The following is a 20,133-nucleotide window of genomic DNA, read 5'->3' on the forward strand; positions in this document are numbered from 1 at the left end:
GTTAGAGGAAGAGAGAGACAGAGATGGAGAGAGAGCAAGAGAGAGAGAGAGTAGAGTGTTAGAGGGAGAGAGAGACAGAGATGGAGAGAGAGAGAGATAGCGAGGGTGTTAGAGAGAGATAGATGGAGAGAGAGATGGAGAGAGAGAGAGAGAGAGAGAGAGAGAGTGTTAGAGGGAGAGAGAGACAGAGATGGAGAGAGAGAGATAGCGAGGGTGTTAGAGAGATGGAGAGAGAGTAGTGTTAGAGGGAGAGAGAGACAGAGATGGAGAGAGAGAGATAGCAAGGGTATTAGAGGGAGAGAGAGACAGAGATGGAGAGAGAGAGAGATAGCGAGGGTGTTAGAGGGAGAGAGAGACAGAGATGGAGAGAGAGAGAGAGAGAGATAGCGAGGGTGTTAGAGGGAGAGAGACAGATGGAGAGAGAGAGATAGCGAGGGTGTTAGAGAGAGATAGCGAGGGTGTTAGAGAGGAAGCTGTGGCTGACTTTGACGCAGGGGGAAATCGGACGTCATTGATGTCATTGAAAACTCTCGCTATCTCTCCGCTTGAACCCTTCTTCAGAAACCTGTCTTGTAAACATGCCATGAGCATGAGATAATATACGTCATGACCTGTCATAGCCTGTCATAACCTGTCATAGCCTGTCATACCAACTGCTCCCAGCCGCCCTCCCATCTAAACCTTGAACTCTAACAGCAGTAACTGCAGGAGTTTTATCAACACTCTTTCACAGGTAACATAACACCACAACTTACTTTATGGCTCATTTTATAGAGCATGGCGTTTATAGGATAGTGGGGCGATTCAAAGCTACTTTACTGTTTACCTCAGATGGAGTCGTTGCTGTTATGAACTGGGTCCATGTCTTTAATGAGGGTATAAACGGCTCTAAGTGCTGCTAAATACAAGAGAACTACACAACTGTCTAATAGAACCAATCAAATGCATCCAGGAAGGAACAGGAGTTCTGCTGCTTGTCACTTCTACTGTAGCCTGGTTCCAGATCTGTTTGTACTGTCTCGCAAGGGTCATTGTCATGCCAAACAGCACAAAATGATCTGGGACCAGGCTAGTTTTAGAGAGTCCGTCTACCAACAACTCTCAGAGGACTCCTTGAAAGTGCATCTGCATTCGTAGAGGTGCGTAGGAAACAGAGCCATTGTTTGAGCGAGGTTATAAATGGCTGTGTTTTGGGGCACAGAGTAAATGCTAATAACCCAACCCACAATGCTTTCTGCTGTTCTGCCTCCTGGGTTCAGCAAACCAACTGTGTCAACTTCTGCTCTTGGTTTTGAGTGATATCCAGGAAATAGGTACTTACAGTACAACAGCCATAGGATGTACATCCCTATGGTACGCTATTACATTGGCTACGGAGCTATTGCCTAGGGAACTACACCAGTAAAGCCTCTTCTAATTGGCTACAGAGCTATTGACTAGGGAATTACACCACTATAGCCTCTTTTAATTGGCTACGGAGCTTTTGCCTAGGGAACTACACCAGTAAAGCCTATTCTAATTGGCTACAGAGCTATTGACTAGGGAATTACACCACTATAGCCTCTTCTAATTGGCTACGGAGCTTTTGCCTAGGGAACTACACCAGTAAAGCCTATTCTAATTGGCTACAACGCTATCTAGTCATGTCCTAATACACCAGCTGGTCTCTCCTCTATCTCCAGTTTAGCCCCAGTCCCTGTGGACTGAGGACAGAATTATCAGTAATAGGAGAGATATGGTCGTCCATCTGGCAACCGATTCAACCGTCACCATCCAACCCGCATGTTGTTGTTTGTCCTCTCTTTAGCTTTTAGTTGGGTTTTTCATTGGAGCTGTCAAACAAAACTGATAATCCCAGACTGCACCCATATTCCCTACATAGTACACTACTATGACATACTAGGACACACCCATATTCCCTACATAGTACACTACTATGACAGACTAGGACACACCTTATATTCCCTACATAGTACACTACTATGACATACTAGGACACACCTTATATTCCCTACATAGTACACTACTATGACATACTAGGACACACCTTATATTCCCTATATAGTGCACTACTTTTGGCACCCTATTCCCCAGTATTGCAATACTAGGACATATTCAAATCTTGACAGTAACGAGGGGTTGTGTACTCTAATGGTGGGAAACAGGCAGGGGTCAGGGTTTGACCTTTAACCTCTAGGTGAAAGATCGAATGCATCTGTTCAACCTGCTCAACTGACAATGGGGGAGTAATGGTTCTAGAAGGTCTGGTTTAGAATGGGCTTCTAGTTTGAATGGGTTTTTAAAAATGATTGTTTGGTTTATATTTTTCTGATACAGTATGTGTTGTATTGATACAATGGAATTCAGTACTTTCAGGTTTTGGTGGTATTGGGTTAGGGTAAGCCCAGCCTGGATGCAGAACCTTTTCAAACTGCATTCAGCAACAGTACCGTATTGTGTTCAGGACGTGACAACAACAACAGTTCAGCTAAAGCAAAGACCAACTGGCACCCAGACTAGTGATAAAACATTTTAGGTAACAAAAATCTATACAAATATTTACATGTTACAAGCTGCTCTGCAGCTTAAAGTAAATCTCTATAAAAACACATAACACTGAGTTATCAATATATATCTCAATATAATCTTGAATTACTCAACAATCTCTATATATTCATATGGTACGGCATTATCTCCTTTTTCTCTTTTAAAGCCTTGAGGTCACCTTAGCAACAGTTCAATGCAGGGTCCATTCAAGTCTAGTCCCAAAACCACCCTATGAGCAAAAGACATTGAAAAGTAATTGAAAATGTTTTTTTGGTCAAAATAATATGTTGAAAAGACGTTGAAAAGCTTAAAAAGTTATGTAATTTCAACCAAATTTTCTCACTGGGACTACACAACACTGCAACACTGCACAACACTGCCCACAATCCTCCCCATTCAAAGTACCTGAGAGGAATACATCGTGAGGCAGAGGAAAACGTGTGCCCAGGTCATTTGTATCATTGGCTGCTTTAGGAGCCATGGAAGTACAAACAAAATCCAACCCAGAGTTTCCATTTGGTGAGAACTGAAAGCACCAAAAAGGAACAATCAAAATCAACCCAGAGTTTCCATTTGGTGAGCACTGAAAGCACCAAAAAGGAACAATCAAAATCAACCCAGAGTTTCCATTTGGTGAGAACTAAAAGCACCAAAAAGGAACAATCAAAATCAACCCAGAGTTTCCATTTGGTGAGCACTGAAAGCACCAAAAAGGAACAACCAAAATCAACCCAGAGTTTCCATTTGGTGAGAACTAAAAGCACCAAAAAGGAACAATCAAAATCAACCCAGAGTTTCCATTTGGTGAGCACTGAAAGCACCAAAAAGGAACAATCAAAATCAACCCAGAGTTTCCATTTGGTGAGAACTAAAAGCACCAAAAAGGAACAATCAAAATCAACCCAGAGTTTCCATTTGGTGAGCACTGAAAGCACCAAAAAGGAACAATCAAAATCAACCCAGAGTTTCCATTTGGTGAGTACTGAAGGCACTACAAAGGAACAACTAAAATGTCCATTTGGTGAGCACTGAAGGCACTGCAAACGGACAACCAAAATCAAACCAGATTACATTTGAATTTGGTGAGCACTGAAGGCTATATAGGCACAAGCAAAATCAAAAATCCAACACTGGCGCAAGTTCCCTCTCTCTCTTGGCATGATAAAACGACCAAAATCCAACACAGAGTTTCCTCCCCCTCCCCCTCCACTCTGATCACTGGACACTAGGCGCCACCAGGTATCCATTAAAGGTAATATAGACGTCCACGTCATCACTATAGACGCCGTTCTCCCTCCCCTCCCCCTCCCCCTCCACTCTGATCACTGGACACTAGGCACCACCAGGTATCCATTAAAGGTAATATAGACGTCCACGTCATCACTATAGATGGCGGTTCTCCCCCTCCCTCCCCCTCCCCCTCCCCCACCCCCCTGATCACTGGACACTAGGTGCCACCAGGTATCCATTAAAGGTAATATAGACGTCCACGTCATCACTATAGACGGCGTTCTCCCTCTCCCTCTTGTAGAGCCTGACCCAGACCTCGTCGTTCAGCGCCAGGTCCATCATCACACTCTGACTCTGCATGATAGACCTCTCACTGGGCTGGGCGTACAGGATCACCTGCTCCTTATCGTTGTGCATCAGGTGGAGGTAGGTCTCCTTGAAGTTCCACGTGTGGATGTTCACGTTGAAGAAGTAGATACCTGGGACGAAGCAGTAGAATTTACCTTCAGAGAAAGGAGGAGAAAGTGATTAGTTAGTGTTAGAGTCAGGCGTTTTAATGCTGGGCTGGAACAGAAATACTGCAAATAAGTGATGTTGAAGATGTTGATCCTGGGATGAAAAGCAGTAGAATTTACCTTGAGAGAAGAGAAAGTGTTAGAATCAGGTGTTTTTTAAATTATTAGTGCTGGGCTGGAACAAAAGCCTGCACCCTAGAGACATCGGAGTAGTAGTAGACACACGGACGTAGCAGTAGAATTTACCTTTGAACATGTGGGAAAAAGTGTGTGGGGCCTCCTGAGTGGGGCAGTGGTAGAGGCGTCACTACAGATCCGGGTTTGATACCTGGCTGTGTTTCAGCCGGCCGCGACCGGGAGACCCATGAGACGCCGCACAATTGACCCAGAGTTGTCCGGGTTAGGGGAGGGTTTAGCCGGCCGGGATGTACTTCTCCCATCGCGCTCTAGCGACTCCTGTGGTGGGCCGCACACCTGCACGCTGACTTCGGTTGCCAGTTGTACGGTGTTTCCTCCGACACATTGGTGCGGCGGGCTTCCGGGTTAAGCGAGCAGTGTCAAGAAGCAGTGCGGCTTGTCAGGGCCGTGTTTTGGTGGACACATGGCTCTCGACCTTCGCCTCTCCCGAGTCCGTAAGGGAGTTGCAGCGATGGGACAAGACTGTAACTACCAAATGGATATCACCAAATTTGAAAGAAAAAGAGGTAAAAAATAAAGTATAAAATAGTGTGTATGTGTGTGTGTCCTTGTGGTTCTTCAATTACCTTTGAACATGTTGAAGTGCTCGTAGAGGTTGACGAACACCGTGTCAAACACTAGGGCCTGGTAGTAGTCTATACTGTGGAGGGATTTACGTCTCCCTACAGAGAAGGAGGAGTGCTGTGTCTTACAGGCATCTCCCGGGCGCCCGCCTGGCCCTTAGTCCCTTGAGGACCCATGGGACCCCGGTAACCTTGGGGACCTTCTTTACCATTTTTCCCTGGCATGCCTTTATCTCCTCTGTCACCTTTATCACCTGGGGAGGGAAAGAGAAAGAACATATGTAGTCTAGATCTATCTGAGATAGCATGAGCAAGGAAATACCTCTCTTCTGGTGTGTGTGTGTGTGTGTGTGTGTGTGTGTGTGTGTGTGTGTGTGTGTGTGTGTGTGTGTGTGTGTGTGTGTGTGTGTGTGTGTGTGTGTGTGTGTGTGTGTGTGTGTGTGTGTGTGCTCCCTTATCCGAGGGCTTGGTGGATTTCCCACACCCATTGACCATATATGGACATCTGATGCTTTAACCACATGACCTAAACAGGCCCCCTCTTGTCCAGGTCCTGTTTAAATGATCATCCTCTAGATACAGTCGCCTCTTAGCACTCATCCGAGGTCAGCATTCTTCCTGATGTCTAGATAGTGATGGTCAGGGTTAGGATAGTGTAAACTGATCCTAGATCTGTAGATACGCCTTCAAGCCATGATTACTATCAGTAGGACAAAAAGTTGAAAAGCATCTGGACATTGTGCTTTATGATAACCAATACCACTTTTAGAGATTCATTTCTCCATATATTTAGACTTAGTTAGCGACTCCATATACAGTTGCAAGAAAAAGTATGTGAACCCTTTGGAATGACCTGGATTCTACATAAATTGGTCAAGAAATGTGATCTGATCTTCCTCTAAGTCACAACAATAGACAGTGTGCTGAAACGAATAATACACAAATTATAGTGTTTGTCTTGTCTATATTGAATACATCATTTAAACATTCACAGTGTAGGTTGGGAAAAATGTGAAACCCTAAGCTAATGAGTTATCCAAAAACTAATTGGAGTCAGGACTCTGATAACACGGAGTCCAATCAATGAGATGAGATTGGAGACGTTGGTTAGAGCTGCCCTGCAATATAAATGCTATTCATGCTATTCCCATGAAGCATTGCCTGATGTGAACCATGCCTTGAACAAAAGAGATCTCAGAAGACCTAAGATAAAGAATTGCTGACTTGCCTAAAGCTGGAAAGGGTTATCAAAGTATCTCTAAAAGCCTTGATGTTCATCAGTCCACGGTAAGACAAATGATCTATTAATGGAGAAAGTTCAGCACTGTTGCTACTCTCCCTAGGAGTGGCCGCCCTGCAGGTTAAGAAGAATCCTAGAGTGTCAGCTAAAGACTTACAGAAATCTCTGGAACATGCTAACATCTCTGGAACATGCTAACATCTCTGGAACATGCTAACATCTCTGGAACATGCTAACATCTCTGGAACATGCTAACATCTCTGGAACATGCTAACATCTCTGTCGACGGGTTTACGATATGTAAAACACTAAACAAGAATGGTGTTCATGGGAGGACACCACGGAAGAAGCCCCTGCTGTCTGAAGTTTGCAAAAGAGCATCTGGATGTTCCACAGCGCTACTGGCAAAATGTTCTGTGGACAGATGAAACTACAGTTGAGTTGTTTGGAAGGAAAGAACACACAACACTATGTGTGGAGAAAAAAAGGCACAGCACACCAACATAAAAACCTCATCCCAACTGTAAAGTATGGTGGAGGGAGCATCATGGTTTGGGGCTGCTTTACTGCCTCAGGGTCTGGACAGCTTGCTAACATCGATGGAAAAATGAATTCCCATCAAGACATTTTGCAGGAGAATGTTAGGCTATCTGTCCACCAATTGAAGCTCAACAGAAGTTGGGTGATGCAACAGGACAATGACCCAAAACACAGAAGTGGCTTCAACAGAAGAAAATACTCCTGGAATGGCCCAGTCAGAGTCCTGACCTCAACTCGATTGAGATGCTGTAGCATGACCTCATGAGCAGTTCACACCAGACAGCCCAAGAATATTGCTCAACTGAAACAGTTTTGTAAAGAGGAATCGTACAAAATTCCCCCTGACTGTTGTGCAGGTTTGATCCACAACTACAGAAAACATTAGGTTGAGGTTATTGCTGAGTGTCAACCAGTTATTAAATCCAAGGATTCACATACTTTTCCACCCTGCACTGTGAATGTTTACACAGTGTGTTCAGTAAAGACATGAATATGTATAATTGTTTCTGTGTTATTAGTTTAAGCAGACTATATTTGTCTATTGTCGTGACTTAGATGAAGATCAGATAAAAGTTGATGATGAATTTATGCAGAAACCCAGGTAATTCCAAAGGGTTCACACACTTTTTCTTGCTACTGTATTTATATTTATATATACATATTTTTTCTTGCTACTGTATTTATATTTATATATACATATTTTTCTTGCTACTGTATATTTATATATATACATATTTTTTGTAACCTTCATTTAACTAGGCAAGTCAGTTAAGAACAAATTCTTATTTACAAGGACGGCCTACACCGGCTAATATATAGTTAGACTTATTTAGCTGTAGTTACTCTCTATATACAGTTGAAGTCGGAAGTTTACATACACTTAGGTTGGAGTCATTAAAACTAGTTTTACAACCACTCCACAAATTTCTTGTTAACAAACTATAGTTTTGCAAGTCTGTTAGGACATCTACTTTGTGCATGACACAAGTCATTTTTACAGACAGATGATTTCACTTATAATTCACTGTATCACAATTCCAGTGGGTCAGAAGTTTACATAAAGACTTAGATAGCTATAGTTAGTCTCTATATATATAGTCATTATATAGTTAGACTTAGTCAGCTATAGTTAGTCTCTATATATAGGCTTTATATAGTTAGACTTAGTCAGCTATAGTTAGTCTCTATATATAGGCTTTATATAGTTAGACTTAGTCAGCTATAGTTAGTCTCTATATATAGGCTTTATATAGTTAGACTTAGCCAGCTATAGTTAGTCTCTCTATATATATAGTCGTTATATAGTGAGTCTCTCTATAAATAGTCTTTATATAGTTAGACTTAGTTAGCTATTGTTAGACTCTCTATATATAGTTTTTATATAGTTAGACTTAGTCGGCTATAGTTAGTCTCTCTCTAAATATAGTCTTTATATAGTTAGACTTCGATAGCTATAGTTACAGTGGGGCAAAAAAGTATTTAGTCAGCCACCAATTGTGCAAGTTGTCCCACTTAAAAAGATGAGAGAGGCCTGTAATTTTCATCATAGGTACACTTCAACTATTACAGACAAAATGAGAAAAGAATATCCAGAAAATCACATTGTAGGATTTTGAATTTATTTATTTGCAAATTATGGTGGAAAATAAGTATTTGGTCAATAACAAAAGTTTATCTCAATACTTTGTTATATACCCTTTGATGGCAATGACAGAGGTCAAACGTTTTCTGTAAGTCTTCACAAGGTTTTCACACACTGTTGCTGGTATTTTGGCCCATTCCTCCATGCAGATCTCCTCTAGAGCAGTGATGTTTTGGGGCTGTTGCTGGGCAACACAGACTTTCAACTCTCTCCAAAGATTTTCTATGGGGTTGAGATCTGGAGACTGGCTAGGCCACTCCAGGACATTGAAATGCTTCTTACGAAGCCACTCCTTCGTTGCCCGGGCGGTGTGTTTGGGATCATTGTCATGCTGAAAGACCCAGCCACGTTTCATCTTCAATGCCCTTGCTGATGGAAGGAGGTTTTCACTCAAAATCTCACGATACATGGCTCCATTCATTCTTTCCTTTACACGGATCAGTCGTCCTGGTCCCTTTGCAGAAAAACAGCTCCAAAGCATGATGTTTCCACCCCCATGCTTCACAGTAGGTATGGTGTTCTTTGGATGCAACTCAGCATTCTTTGTCCTCCAAACACGACGAGTTGAGTTTTTACCAAAAAGTTATATTTTGGTTTCATCTGACCATATGACATTCTCCCAATCTTCTTCTGGATCATCCAAATGCTCTCTAGCAAACTTCAGACAGGCCTGGACATGTACTGGCTTAAGCAGGGGGACACGTTTGGCACTGCAGGATTTGAGTCCCTGGCGGCGTAGTGTGTTACTGATGGTAGGCTTTGTTACTTTGATCCCAGCTCTCTGCAGGTCATTCACTAGGTCCCTCCGTGTGGTTCTGGGATTTTTGCTCACAGTTCTTGTGATCATTTTGACCCCACGGGGTGAGATCTTGCGTGGAGCCCCAGATCGAGGGAGATTATCAGTGGTCCCCAGTGGTATGTCTTCCATTTCCTAATAATTGCTCCCACAGTTGATTTCTTCAAACCAAGCTGCTTTCCTATTGCAGATTCAGTCTTCCCAGCCTTCAACAGGTCTATAATTTTGTTTCTGGTGTCCTTTGACAGCTCTTTGGTCTTGGCCATAGTGGAGTTTGGAGTGTGACTGTTTGAAGTTGTGGACAGGTGCCTTTTATACTGATAACAAGTTCAAACAGGTGCCATTAATACAGGTAACGAGTGGACAGAGGAGCCTCTTAAAGAAGAAGTTACAGGTCTGTGAGAGCCAGAAATCTTGCTTGTTTGTAGGTGACCAAATACTTATTTTCCACCATAATTTGCAAATAATATCATTAAAAATCCTACAATGTGATTTTGTCTGTCATAGTTGAAGTGTACCTATGAAGAAAATTACAGGCCTCTCTCATCTTTTTAAGTGGGAGAACTTGCACAATTGGTGGCTACACTAAATACGTTTTTGCCCCACTGTATATAGTCTTTATATAGTTAGTCTCTCTATATATATATTGTCTTTATATAGTTAGTCTCTATATACATAGTCTTTATATAGTTATTCCCTAAATGTATAGTAAGTCTCTCTCTATATATATATATTGTCTTTATATAGGTAGTCTCCATATATACAGTTAGTCTCTATATATATAGTCTTTATATAGGTAGTCTCTATTTATATAGTCTTTATATAGTTAGTCTCTATATATACAGTCAGTCTATCTATATATAGCCTTTATATAGTTAGTCTCTATATATATATTGTCTTTATATAGTTAGTCTCTATATATATAGTCTTTGTATAGTTAGTCTCTATATATACAGTTAGTCTATATATATATTGTCTTTATATAGTTAGTCTATATATATACAGTTAGTCTCTATATATATTGTCTTTATATAGTTCATCTCTATATATAGTATTTATATAGTTGGTCTCTATATATATTGTCTTTATATAGTAGGTCTCTATATATAGTCTTTATATAGTTAGTCTCTATATACATAGTCTTTATATAGTTAGTCTCTATATATAGTCTTTATATAGTTAGTCTCTATATATAGTCTTTATATAGTTAGTCTCTCTATATATATATAGTCTTTATATAGTTAGTCTCTCTATATATTGTCTTTATATAGTTAGTCTCTATATATATTGTCTTTATATAGTTAGCTAGTGCCTCTTTTCTAACCAAACTGGATTGTTGCAGTATCAAGCCTCTCACACACCACTGCTTGATTATATGAGGCTGTGTGTGTGTTTTCAGCCACATCATCAGGTTCAGTGCCAGGTGAATACTGCCTTCTGGGAGCCTCCTACCCTCCCTCGCTCCCTCGCTCCCTCCCTCCCACCGTCCGTCCCTCCCACCGTCCGTCCCTCCCACCGTCCCTCCCTCACTCACTCTAAACAATGATTTCAATGAATCTAGAGTTTTTTTCAGATTGTGTGTATGTGCATGTCCATATGTGTGCCACGCTTCTAAGTGAGAGAAATGTAACTACCTGTTGTTTTGGGGATAGGGTCAGGGGTCAGCTAAACCTGACATGGAATCTCTATCACAGAACACAGATTAAACCATAACCACACACACACCAGATGAAGGAATACATGACATGTCTCCTGGACTATTATAGAGGAATTAGGCTTAGAAATTTAACACAAGGTCTTTATCTCTTTGTGTGTGTCTGTGTGTGTGTGTTTGTGTGTGTGTTTGTGTGTGTCTGTGGTGTGTGTTTGTGTGTGTGTTTGTGTGTGTCTGTGTGTGTGTTTGTGTGTGTCTGTGTGTGTGTGTTTGTGTGTGTCTGTGTGTGTGTTTGTGTGTGTCTGTGGTCTGTGTGTGTTCGGTTTGATTCCCTGTGTCTTCTGTGTGTGTTATTTTGTTCTTTAAGAACGCTGACCTGGCTGATTACTGATCCTGCCAAGTCTCTTCTTTTCAATAAGCTGTTACATCCTTATAAAGGCTAGTTTAAGAGGACTGGCTTGGGAAACGTCGCTCTAAGGCCTAGATCTCATCTTGTCTGTCGGGATGTTTCTTTGTACTGTACCTTTGAGGTTGGTCATCTAAGATACTGATGATGTACTGGTGTGTGTGTGTGTGTGTGTGTGTGTGTGTGTGTGTGTGTGTGTGTGTGTGTGTGTGTGTGTGTGTGTGTGTGTGTGTTGTCCCTTACCTTTGAGTATGGTCATCTAAGATACTGATGATGTACTGGTGTGTGTGTGTGTTGTCCCTTAACTTTGAGTATGGTCATCTAAGATACTGATGATGTACTGGTGTGTGTGTGTGTGTGTGTGTTGTCCCTTACCTTTGAGGTTGGTCATCTAAGATACTGATGATGTACTGGTGTGTGTGTGTGTGTGTGTGTCATGTTGTCCCTTACCTTTGAGGTTGGTCATCTAAGATACTGATGATGTGTGTGTGTGTGTGTGTGTGTTGTCCCTTACCTTTGAGGTTGGTCATCTAAGATACTGATGATGTACTGGTGTGTGTGTGTGTGTTGTCCCTTACCTTTGAGTATGGTCATGTTGATGTAGGTGTGGACCTCTGAGTATGGTCATGTTGATGCGGTGTGGACCTCTGGCGTGGTGGGCAGGGTGTGCAGCAGAGGATTCTGGGGGCTGCAGGGGGTCGCAGCATCGTCTGCATAGTCTTGGGGGAGGTCTGGAGGGGGAGGGGATGGACGTGGCCAGGGGGAGGAGCAACAGGACGGACAGACACACCCCCAACATGATGACCACACCTGAGAGAGATAGGGAGAGCGAGAGGGGGGCGAGGTAGAGAGAGAAAGGGAGGGAGGGAAATAGGGCGGGAAGGGGATAGAGAGAGGGAGAGGGAGAGAGAGATGTGGGGAGAGAGAAGGTAAGGTAATTAGTGAGACCAGTGACAGCTAGATGTGTTGGTATTAGCTCATGTACGGGCCATGATCACTTCTCTTTAGTGTGTGTGTGTGTGTGTGTGTGTGTGTGTGTGTGTGTGTGTGTGTGTGTGTGTGTGTGTGTGTGTGTGTGTGTGTGTGTGTGTGTGTGTGTGTGTGTGTGTGTGTGTGTGTGTGTGTGTGTGTGTGTGTGTGTGACTCAACCTACCTGCTCATGCTCACACCTGCTGTATTAAACATGAAAACATTACTGCCGTATTACCACATCCACTCTGTACATGAAAACATTACTGCCGTATTACCACATCCACTCTGTACATGTAAACATTACTGCCGTATTACCACATCCACTCTGTACATGTAAACATTACCGCCATATTACCACATCCACTCTGTACATGTAAACATTACCAAGCCCAGTATACACCACATCCACTCTGTACATGTAAACATTACTGCCGTATTACCACATCCACTCTGTACATGAAAACATTACATCTTACCTCTCTCTCCTCTATTACCACATCCACTCTGTACATGTAAACATTACTGCCGTGTTACGACATCCACTCTGTACATGAAAACATTACCGAACAGTATTACCACATCCACTCTGTACATGAAAACATTACAAAGATTACCAGATCCACTCTGTACATGAAAACATTACATCACATAAATGCTGTTCATTAGACTATTCCATCAGTCCAGTGTACATAGTAAAACTATTAACTGGGTTATAGTTCCACATCCACTCTGTAACATGTAAACATTACCAAACAACCATATGTTCCTTCATTAACTATTGACTGCCAGCCATGTCCAAACTATGAGCTCACGGTTGGACACACATTTCTTCTCTAGGTCCTAAACTATCTACTGACATCTGTTATGGACTGGGACAGGTCACCAAGCCCAGTGTACCACACCAAACTAGAACCCATGTTCTCTCTCTCTATGGAACTCTCTCTTCTCTCTCTCTATGGAACTGGGTCTAGTTCCATCTCTCCTAAACTATGGAACTGGGTCTCTTCCATCTCTCTAAACTCTGGAACTCTCTAGTTCTCTCTCCTAAACTCTCTCTTATCTTCTCTCTCTCTAAACTTGGAACTGGGTTATCAGGCCTTCTAGGTTGACACACTAGAGGTCCTAGACAGCCAATCACTTTGTGTGTTAGATCATTGCTCAGGGGGTAGAGTGAGGAGAGAGAGGGAAGGGGATCAGGGTTGGTGAAAAGAGAAGGGGGAAGGGAGAGAGTGGGTTATAGTTCTTCTAGTTCCTTCTAGAGACAAACTATCGGGGGAGAAGAGAAAGAGCTTTGCAATCGAGGGAGACTTTTCACATCACAGTAAATGCTGTTCAAGACTATTCCATCAGTCCAGTGATGGAACTGGGTTATAGTTCCTTCTAGGTCCTAAACTATGGAACTGGGTTATAGTTCCTTCTAGGTCCTAAACTATGGAACTGGGTTATAGTTCCTTCTAGGTCCTAAACTATGGAACTGGGTTATAGTTCCTTCTAGGTCCTAAACTATGGAACTGGGTTATAGTTCCTTCTAGGTCCTAAACTATGGAACTGGGTTATAGTTCCTTCTAGGTCCTAAACTATGGAACTGGGTTATAGTTCCTTCTAGGTCCTAAACTATGGAACTGGGCTATAGTTCCTTCTAGGTCCTAAACTATGGAACTGGGCTAACCTTCTAGGTCCTAAACTATGGAACTGGGCTATAGTTCCTTCTAGGTCCTAAACTATGGAACTGGGCTATAGTTCCTTCTAGGTCCTAAACTATGGAACTGGGCTATAGTTCCTTCTAGGTCCTAAACTATGGAACTGGGTTATAGTTCCTTCTAGGTCCTAAACTATGGAACTGGGTTATAGTTCCTTCTAGGTCCTAAACTATGGAACTGGGTTATAGTTCCTTCTAGGTCCTAAACTATGGAACTGGGCTATAGTTCCTTCTAGGTCCTAAACTATGGAACTGGGCTATAGTTCCTTCTAGGTCCTAAACTATGGAACTGGGTTATTGTTCCTTCTAGGTCCTAAACTATGGAACTGGGCTATAGTTCCTTCTAGGTCCTAAACTATGGAACTGGGTTATAGTTCCTTCTAGGTCCTAAACTATGGAACTGGGTTATAGTTCCTTCTAGGTCCTAAACTATGGAACTGGGTTATAGTTCCTTCTAGGTCCTAAACTATGGAACTGGGCTATAGTTCCTTCTAGGTCCTAAACTATGGAACTGGGCTATAGTTCCTTCTAGGTCCTAAACTATGTTCCTTCTAGGTCCTAAACTATGGAACTGGGTTATTGTTCCTTCTAGGTCCTAAACTATGGAACTGGGCTATAGTTCCTTCTAGGTCCTAAACTATGTAACTGTGTATTTAGTCACATTTGACTGGGTCAAAACATATTTCCTAAGGTTTCAGTTGGATCATGTTACAAAAAGGTTCATTCTAGACGAGACACAGCTTTCCATAACCCTAAATACTTGAGTCTTTGTGCATTTAACTTCTAATCTGATCAAATAAAAAGGTTCACAAGCATTTTTCCAGTACCAGTGATTTCCTTGGCTTTAACTAAAGCAGGTTAAATATCTTTAATTCCCTGAATTGCAGCAGTAATCGAGACTGAAGCTTATAGGAGAAAGTATTGGCCATGCAAGAGAGTTATGGGTTCTAATAGAAAACTCAGGCCACATTAGAGTTGTCCCTATCTGGCCAAGATGCAAAGTCAGAAGCCTTGCTTAGCTCTACAATTTATCTTCTTCAAATCTGTTTTGAAACCTAACCCAAACCTTAACCACACTGCTAACCTGCTCCCATACCTTTTTACGACAATCTAGACTTTGCAGCTTGGCCATCTAGTGAGAACATCAGAGGCAGGCTAAGTTTTCTCACTTCCCTGGTGTCTGAATGATCTGGTCACATCAGGAGGTATCAGTTGGACATGGACACTAAGTAGCATCACAAACCGTTACCTGAATAAATCTGGTACTTCCTGCTTGAGGAGAGGAGAGGTGAGAAACCCACTTGGATTTCACTACTGACATTTACGACCAGTTTGAGTCCACAGTATTTAGAGAAGGGTTTGGCTCGGGGGTTGAGAGAGACACATGTTGAGAGTTTAGAGTTGGACAACACTGTAGAGGATGGATTGGAGGAAGGGAGAGAGAGAGAGAGAGGGAGAGAGAATGGATGAGTGTTTATGTGTGCAGGGGAGTATGTGTGCATGCAAGCATGTGCATTTACTGTATGTGTATGCGTGCGCGCGTCCGTGTGCAAGCACTGTGTGTGTGTGTGGGTGTGTGTGTGTGTGTGTGTGTGTGTGTGTGTGTGTATGTGTGTATGTGTGTGTGTGTATGTGTGTGTGTGTGTGTGTGTGTGTGTGTGTGTGTGTGTGTGTGTGTGTGTGTGTGTGTGTGTGTGTGTGTGTGTGTGTGTGTGTGTGTGTGTGTGTGTGTGTGTGTGTGTGTGTGTGTGTGTGTGTGTGTGTGTGTGTGTGTGTGTGTGTGTGTGTGTGTGTGTGTGTGTGTGTGTGTGTGTGTGTGTGTGTGTGTGTGTGTGTGTGTGTGTGTGTGTGTGTGTGTGTGTGAATCAGAGCGACAGAGTGAAAGGGCCAAAGAGGAAATCCCTGGTGTTTTACACAACTCCTGGAATGTTAACATTCTTTAAAAAGACGGATAAATGGTGAGAATGATGGATGGATGAAAGGATGATGAGAAAGAAGGGAGGAAGCTTTAGTTTCCCTCTGTGGGAAGTAATGAGAGAACCTACGTTTTACAGTCTGATCATTCCCTGCTGGGCACGACGGCGTGCCAATATTGATAAACAGTAACACTAGTACCAAAATAACAGTTACTGTTTATCAATATTGGCACGCCATCTTCTTCACAATTTTATTTGACATTATTAGAAACAGAGAGAGAAAATGAGTCCAGGTGATTGAGTCTGTCAGTCATTGAAGAACCCAATAGTTCAAGATCTCATTATCCACCACACATTTTTTAAACTGTTTTTGCAAAACAGTGGCGGGGCCCCTGCTTTGTTGTTGTTGGAATCCCAGATTGCCCTTTTAAATGTATTTGGCATCTGTCATCATACTTTAAAGTAATCAGTTCAAACTTAATACGTTATAGGTCAGTAGCTTGGCTATAGGCTACAGCTACAGTTCAGCCAAGTTCAAAAGACAACAAATAATATACATATATATTTTTTATACATCAAATGCAAGTGTACCATGTTGTATGCACATATTTGTATAGTTTATTGAATATGTTGTTCGTATGCGCATAACAATGTTATTCTGTCAACATTATAGAATTGACCCAGAGAGAGAGAACACGCCTGAAGTACCCGGTAGTCTTTCTGTCAGAATGGATTCATTCTAGCAGCCACGTCCACAGACGCACAGCATACATTTATGTGGAACACGTCCTCACACAAAGCTTAAGACAATAATTACTTGTAGCAACGTGCAATATTATTCTCGTTTCCATCCAGGCGCAAATGTACAGGACACTGGTGAATTGTCTTCTGAGTCATTTATATCCAACGGGGGAAATACATTCAATGGGGAAGCAAGCGTAAAAAAACACGTGTTCTGCATCCGCGTGCTTTCATGGAAACAATTAGTTGACTTGTCAGCAATAGATATAACAATGTCATTATAACAGTTTCCATTTGACAAAGTCCTGATTCACTTACCTTGAGTTCCTCCTAGCGATGCTCGCGAATGTATTGGTGTTGAGGATCAGCTGTGCGCGAGGAAAATGTTGTAACCGGGTAAGAAACTTTACTCAGCCTCTCTCTCTCCTAAACACGCAGTAGATCGCTTGCTTTCCCCTCCCTGTCTTCTCTCCCCCCTCGCTGATTATAACTCATCCTCCCTTTCTCTCATCTCTTGATGACTCCCTCCATCCCTCCACCCCTCCCTGAAGTACACATCCATTACTAAGACAAGTCTGCAGCGTACTACTCTCAGAATGGTTCAGCTGTACACTAAACCTCCACCAGAGCTCATTTATCATATTCTTTATCACACGTTCTTCTCTTTCTTCTTCGTCCCTGTCTGCCAAGTAGACGCTTGGAGTCTATGCGTTCGTGTTTCTGTGCCAGTTAAAACATTTCCCTCTTTAACTCGGGGCTCCCGAGCGGTCTGAGGCACTGCATCTCAGTGCTAGAGGAGTCAGCACAGACACCCTGGTTCTAACTATTGTCCAGGCTGTATCACAACCGGCGGTGACTGGGAGTCCCATAGGGCAGCGCACAATTGGCCCAGCGTCGTCCGGGTTTGCCCGGGGTAGGCCGTCATTGTAAATAAGAATGTGTTCTTAACTGACTTGCCTAGTTAAATAACGATTACAAATAAATGATGAATAAATACATAAATTAACTGTCTTCATATAATAGCACATTAAGGTTGATCTGAATCTTTTTTTTTCATTCATTGTTGCCTCTGTCTCCCCTCACTCCTCTATCCCTCTGTTTCTTTCTACCCCTGCCTCTCTCGCTCTCTCTCTCTCTCTTCCCTCCCTCTTCTATATACTCTTCATAGTCCCTATATAATGCAGTACTTTTGACCAGGGCCCATTCCACTATGTAGGGAATAGGGAGCCAGTTAAGACCCAGCCTATGTCTCAGCCTACCTACCAGCACTAACTAGGCCCAGAGCTCTCCCTCTTTCTCTTTCTCTCTCTCTCTCTCTCTCTCTCTCTCTCTCTCTCTCTCTCTCTCTCTCTCTCTCTCTCTCTCTCTCTCTCTCTCTCTCTCTCTCTCTCTCTCTCTCTCTCTCTCTCTCCAGCACTAACTAGGCCCAGAGCTCGCTCGCTCTCTCTCTCTCTCTCTCTCTCTCTCTCTCTCTCTCTCTCTCTCTCTCTCTCTCTCTCTCTCTCTCTCTCTCTCTCTCTCTCCAGCACTAACTAGGCCCAGAGCTCGCTCTCTCTCTCTCTCTCTCTCTCTCTCTCTCTCTCTCTCTCTCTCTCTCTCTCTCTCTCTCTCTCTCTCTCTCTCTCTCTCTCTCTCTCTCTCTCTCTCTCTCTCTCTCTCTCTCTCTCTCTCTGTCTCTCTCGCTGTCTCTCTCTCTGTCTCTCTCTCTCTCTCTCTCTCTCTCTCTCTCTCTCTCTCTCTCTCTCTCTCCCTCTGTGATTTAACTGTAGTTGTGTTTGCCAGTGTTTCTGGTGAGAGATGGAGGGATGAAGGAGGGGTTGTGACTAGCGAGCCAGCTGGTGTATTAGTGATGGTCTCAGGGTTCATACCCTACACTGGGAAAGAAGTAGATGTTGCTGAAGATACTACACACACGCACGCACGCACGCACACACACACACACACACACACACACAGCCTCCAGTTGAAGGGAACAGGATGGAGAGCCTGATTGAAGGTGCTATGCCAGTCTGATCTCCCTGTTGTGAGTTTAGCATCTGGTCTGTCCTGCTGGGGTCCTGGGTCGGCGTGGGTTGAGATTAGGGGTGTGTGTGTGTGTGTGTGTGTGTGTGTGTGTGTGTGTGTGTGTGTGTGTGTGTGTGTGTGTGTGTGTGTGTGTGTGTGTGTGTGTGTGTGTGTGTGTGTGTGTGTGTGTGTGTGTGTGTGTGTGTGTGTGTGTGTGTGTGTGTAGAAGCTACAGTAGCAGACATTTGGTTATTGCTTTATGTAACAAACAGTTCACTTGTTTCCGTACTCCTCTTCTCCTCTCAGACTAACTGCTGAAGGATATTCCTATGACCCAGTTCTAGCTTAGTACTCCATATAGGCTGAATAATGACTCATTTGTGTGTCTGTGTATGTGTCAACCACCCCCCAGCAAAAGCAGCCCAAACACTGGTTCTAAGTCTCTCTAGGTGAGCTACTTTCTTCTGTTCTCTCCCTCTTTCCTCCCACTCTCTCTCACAACCCTTTCTTCCAGCCTCTCTCTCACCACTCTACTGCAGAAGGTTAAACCCACATCCTGTCTTTCTCTGCCTCTTCCTCTCTGTAGATACTCTTACACACACACACACACACACACACACACACACACACACACACACACACACACACACACACACAAGGTTTTAGTTTACAGGAGCATCAGAAGCCAGTCTTAACATGGGGATGTGGAGTTTATGCTTTCATAGAGACATACACACACGTTTGAAGTTTTAAACTAGTTTACCGTGTGTGTGTGTGTGTGTGTGTGTGTGTGTGTGTGTGTGTGTGTGTGTGTGTGTGTGTGTGTGTGTGTGTGTGTGTGTGTGTGTGTGTGTGTGTGTGTGTGTGTGTGTGTGTGTGTTGGCTCTGCCTGCGTCAGATTCTACTTAAAGGAAAATTCTATCCCAAAACGCAGCATCATTATAATGCATCATACAGGCTGTATTTCTGTATTTAGAAAGCTGAAAACTTGATTGCTGACATGCAAAACATTTTGGGACCAAATCAACAATGGACTAATGAAACAAATACCACAAATACCACAACGTTTAGCTGGAGTTTTTCTTTATGGAGTCCAATGCAGTCTTTCAGATGTAGCGTTTAGCTAGAGTTTTCTTTTATGGAGTCCAATGCAGTCTTTCAGATGTAGCGTTTAGCTAGAGTTTTCCTTTATGGAGTCTAATGCAGTCTTTCAGATGTAGCGTTTAGCTAGAGTTTTCTTTTATGGAGTCCAATGCAGTCTTTCAGATGTAGCGTTTAGCTGGAGTTTTCTTTTATGGAGTCTAATGCAGTCTTTCAGATGTAGCGTTTAGCTGGAGATTTCCTTTATGGAGTCTAATGCAGTCTTTCAAATGTAGCGTTTAGCTAGAGTTTTCTTTTATGGAGTCCAATGCAGTCTTTCAGATGTAGCGTTTAGCTAGAGTTTTCTTTTATGGAGTCTAATGCAGTCTT

General features: G+C 42.8%; 1 protein-coding gene across 1 annotated transcript; it reads right to left on the reverse strand.

Annotated features, from left to right (window-relative positions):
- Positions 1-346: 346 nt before the first annotated feature.
- Positions 347-17,438, reverse strand: LOC124024592 (complement C1q tumor necrosis factor-related protein 1-like). The gene is given in 6 exon segments (XM_046338490.1): positions 347-4,280; positions 5,057-5,197; positions 5,200-5,307; positions 11,910-11,948; positions 11,989-12,141; positions 16,978-17,438. Coding segments are annotated over 5 exon segments (726 nt in total). The 5' UTR covers positions 12,131-12,141; positions 16,978-17,438; the 3' UTR covers positions 347-3,984.
- Between the last annotated feature and the right edge of the window lie 2,695 nt (positions 17,439-20,133).

This window comes from Oncorhynchus gorbuscha, unplaced genomic scaffold (assembly GCF_021184085.1).
Source record: "Oncorhynchus gorbuscha isolate QuinsamMale2020 ecotype Even-year unplaced genomic scaffold, OgorEven_v1.0 Un_scaffold_1940, whole genome shotgun sequence".
In the NCBI taxonomy this organism is placed as follows: Eukaryota; Metazoa; Chordata; class Actinopteri; order Salmoniformes; family Salmonidae; genus Oncorhynchus; species Oncorhynchus gorbuscha.